Below are 3,469 nucleotides of genomic sequence, written 5' to 3'. Positions count from 1 at the left end.
GTGTGTGTGTGTGTGTGTGTGTGTGTGTGTGTGTGTGTGTGTGTGTGTGTGTGTGTGTGTGTGTGTGCAGACCTTGGCCTGTTGGTAGCGGGGTCACTGTAAGTCTCCTCAGGTCAAGAGTTTAATCCCACCGTAGCGTGGGGGCTCTGGAATATTTGACACATGGCGCAGACACCTAATCATAAGTGGCCGAGCGCAAAGGGGAAGTGGTATTTGGGGCCACTAGACTAAAATACCGTTTCCTTTTAAAGAATATATATGTATATATATATATATATATAGTCTGTGAATTTGTCTGTGCTGTTACTCACATTAATTCACCTAATGTCTAATTATACTCCATCCAGGGTTTATGATGATCTTCCTCTCTATGACATTCTAAATGAATTCCAGAAAGGCCATAGCCACATGGCTGTGGTTATTAAACACATAAACAATGAGGCAATCACGGAAAGAAGTAAGAGTAATGCATCTGAGAACAGAAAAGATTATAGTAAGAGACATGTGCAGGGTATGATTTATAAAGCACTCTCTTATGGTATTACTGATTATCTATAGTCTGGAAATTCACAGAACTTGATGCACTTTTTCAGATGGAACTCCAGCTGCCATCTCTGATCACGTGACTATCCATATAAATGGTTCCCCTGTGAATAATGGCATTGCTGAATCTCATACCCTTGCACTGAAAAGTAGCTTGGAGAAGCCGGGGGATACACGCTCGCTATCCAAGAGATCTGATCGACGTTCTAATAATATTCTTGACATTAAGGCGGAGTCTCTACCCAGCTATCGGTTTGATGAGGAAGTCGTGGGCATCATAACAATGGAAGACCTGATGGAAGAATTACTGCAGGTTAAAAATCATTTAGTTTTAACAGTTTTTTACCATTATTGTTTATAACATTTCATGAGATTACTTTACTGGAAACAGGGATTATGCATTTGTTCTTCCTCATATTGAGGAACTTTTTTGTTAGAAAGGAATGTGGGAGATGGGAGGAGTACTTCTACAATGATAGTTTTAGTATCATCTTACAAATCACCATTCTTTCCATTTTTGCTTGTCATAATCAAGTCATTCTGTAAAAGTGCATAATTATTCAAAAAATTGGAAAATTAAGGAAGCATTAGAATAATGCAAGATACTTGCATCATTTGCTTTTTGCTTTATTGGAAGATTTTATTTGTTTCTGTTACTCTGTATTTTTTGCTGAATGATTTTGTCTTTTTCATATTTCATTTTTTCTTCCTCTATCATTGATTTTTCAACTAACACTTCTGAATATTTAGAAAGATTGTATTGTTTTGACTATATTAGGTTTTGACAGAATTTCTGCAAACAAATCAACATTTTCTTTGTTGAGAGCAACTCAAATACTTGCTCACTATGTAAGCTTGACATTGAAAAAAAGGAGAGAGTTCCAGTTTTTGGTTTTGTTTTCACCAGTTAAATTATATGCACAGTAAATAAGTAAACAGTAATTATTTATTACTTTTAATGCTGAAACTTTAGCAGGTATGTGTGACAATCTTCTGAACCATACACTTTAATAAATAGAAGGACGTTTTTAAATAATAAGTTTCCTTTAGATGTATTCCTTGCTTAATCAGTTTATGAAAAAGTCCTCTTGATAATTACATATCCTTAGGAAGTTTTTTTATATTCCGTTTCTTTGGCAATACATCATATTATGCCGCTGGGGAAAACAAGTTTTGATCCTTCTTAGGCTTGTTTATGCTGCAGATTTTGCATGAAATTTTGCAGGCTCAGAGAAAACCCACAATTTAGCTTTGTGGTGATGTATAAAAATGCCCATACATTAAGATAGCTTGAAATGATTTTCCTTAATAATTTCTGGTAAACATGCCAGCTATTCTGTTTTTTAAGATCTTTTAGGATTATATTGAACTTTTTCATGCATAGAGGAAGTCTTGTTTTTAAGTTCTTATTATAATTCTAAAAGTTAGCATGGAAGGCTACTAAAACTTTAAATTGCTTCTGAAGGAGGAAATATTGGATGAAACTGATGAATACGTTGACGTCCATAACAAGTAAGTCTTATCTGTTTGTTTTTTATATTTGAATGTGTAAATTTCCATTAGGCTCATTACATGGATATTTTTGTTAATTATTTGACAGGATTAAGATAAATATGTTGCCTCCAAAAGGATCTTCCCCAAGGTCATTAGGACCTCAATCTCTTTCTCAATTCCTTCGACGGAGCCCAATAGCATCTCCGCACTCTTGCTATCATAGTTCGTCTCTATTACATTCACCTGTTTCCCCTATTTCTCAAGCTTCTGGATCAACAGCAGCCGTTGTAAGGGCAGAGCAAAGCGTTCCAGCTGAGACTGAAGGCATCAGGATCAGTTCTTCTAATACATATCAAGTAAGTACTGTGGTCTTGCTTCGGTTCTTTTACAAAATCTGCTATGCTCTTCAATTTTTGGTAATTAAAGTTTGATTAAATTCAGAGCATCATTTAACTACATCGCAGTTTGCAATTTAAATTTTAAAATTTGAAGGTTTTTGATGAAAGAATACAAGCCTTTTTATTCTTGAAAATGTGTTTTTTTTTCTTCTTTGAACAAATAAAGTGACACTACCCGAATGTTTGAGGGATCAGTTAAACCCTAATATCCATCATTTGATAATACATTCAAGTTCGATTGATGCTTAAAAGTAAAATATGCTAGAAGTTCATTTAATCTCATCTTTTATTACTTTTAGCAACTATGAAATTATAACGCACCAAAGCCCGAGGCATATTTACAATAAGTCGTCTAACTTTTTTTTCACTTTTGTTTCCTGATGTTTCATGTTAAAGCCTTGGAGTTAATATTATTTGTCATAGTTTGAACCTTGAATCTCTCCTTCCAGTTCAATATTCAACCCAATTTTTACAATCTTGTATTATAGTGTAATTGCCTCTTAGCTGCTCTAGTTCTCAAGTCAGTCTAATTTCTAATTTCAATTTTAAATCATATATAAATAAAAAAAAAGTTCAATCAGGATCGTCAATCCAGAATTAAACTTGAAAACAGTTTTGTGATTGTATAAGAAGTGCTAATGATGCTTGCTTTCTACTGCTTGGTGCTTCTGCAGGTCCTAAAAAAACAATAAGTATGGCTTCTTGGAGAAATGGACCAATTGATTTTTATTACTATCCATGGGGTAATCTCATCATTATAACCACACTTTACTCATTATAAGATGATTGTATAATTTTTTTTTCTTTTTGGTCTTTTGTCTTTTAATGGAGAAAAGGCTTTGTTGCTGGTGTTGTTTTGCTTTTTAAACAAAACTAAATTTAGTGTAGCATTGTAAGTTATGTAAGCTGTAGCACCATTTTGGTTGGTACTTCTGATCTTTAAGAGTATAATTTTTTAGTAATAGGCGTCAAGATTCATTGGTGCCTTTTGTATGTAGATCAGAGTAGAAAGATAATTATTTTGTTCATGGCTA

At 33.8% G+C, this 3,469-nt stretch overlaps 1 protein-coding gene across 1 annotated transcript; it reads left to right on the top strand.

Annotated features, from left to right (window-relative positions):
- Positions 1-347: 347 nt before the first annotated feature.
- LOC110034345 (DUF21 domain-containing protein At1g47330-like) lies at positions 348-3,469 on the top strand (the record flags this gene model as incomplete). Its single annotated transcript, XM_020738620.1, is given in 5 exon segments — positions 348-511; positions 594-856; positions 2,009-2,055; positions 2,144-2,393; positions 3,110-3,469. Coding segments are annotated over 5 exon segments (742 nt in total), but the record flags the coding sequence as incomplete, so codon positions are not given.

This window comes from Phalaenopsis equestris, unplaced genomic scaffold (genome assembly GCF_001263595.1).
Source record: "Phalaenopsis equestris unplaced genomic scaffold, ASM126359v1 Scaffold000002, whole genome shotgun sequence".
NCBI classification, from domain to species: domain Eukaryota; kingdom Viridiplantae; phylum Streptophyta; class Magnoliopsida; order Asparagales; family Orchidaceae; genus Phalaenopsis; species Phalaenopsis equestris.
This window is presented reverse-complemented; position numbering and strand designations above follow the sequence as displayed.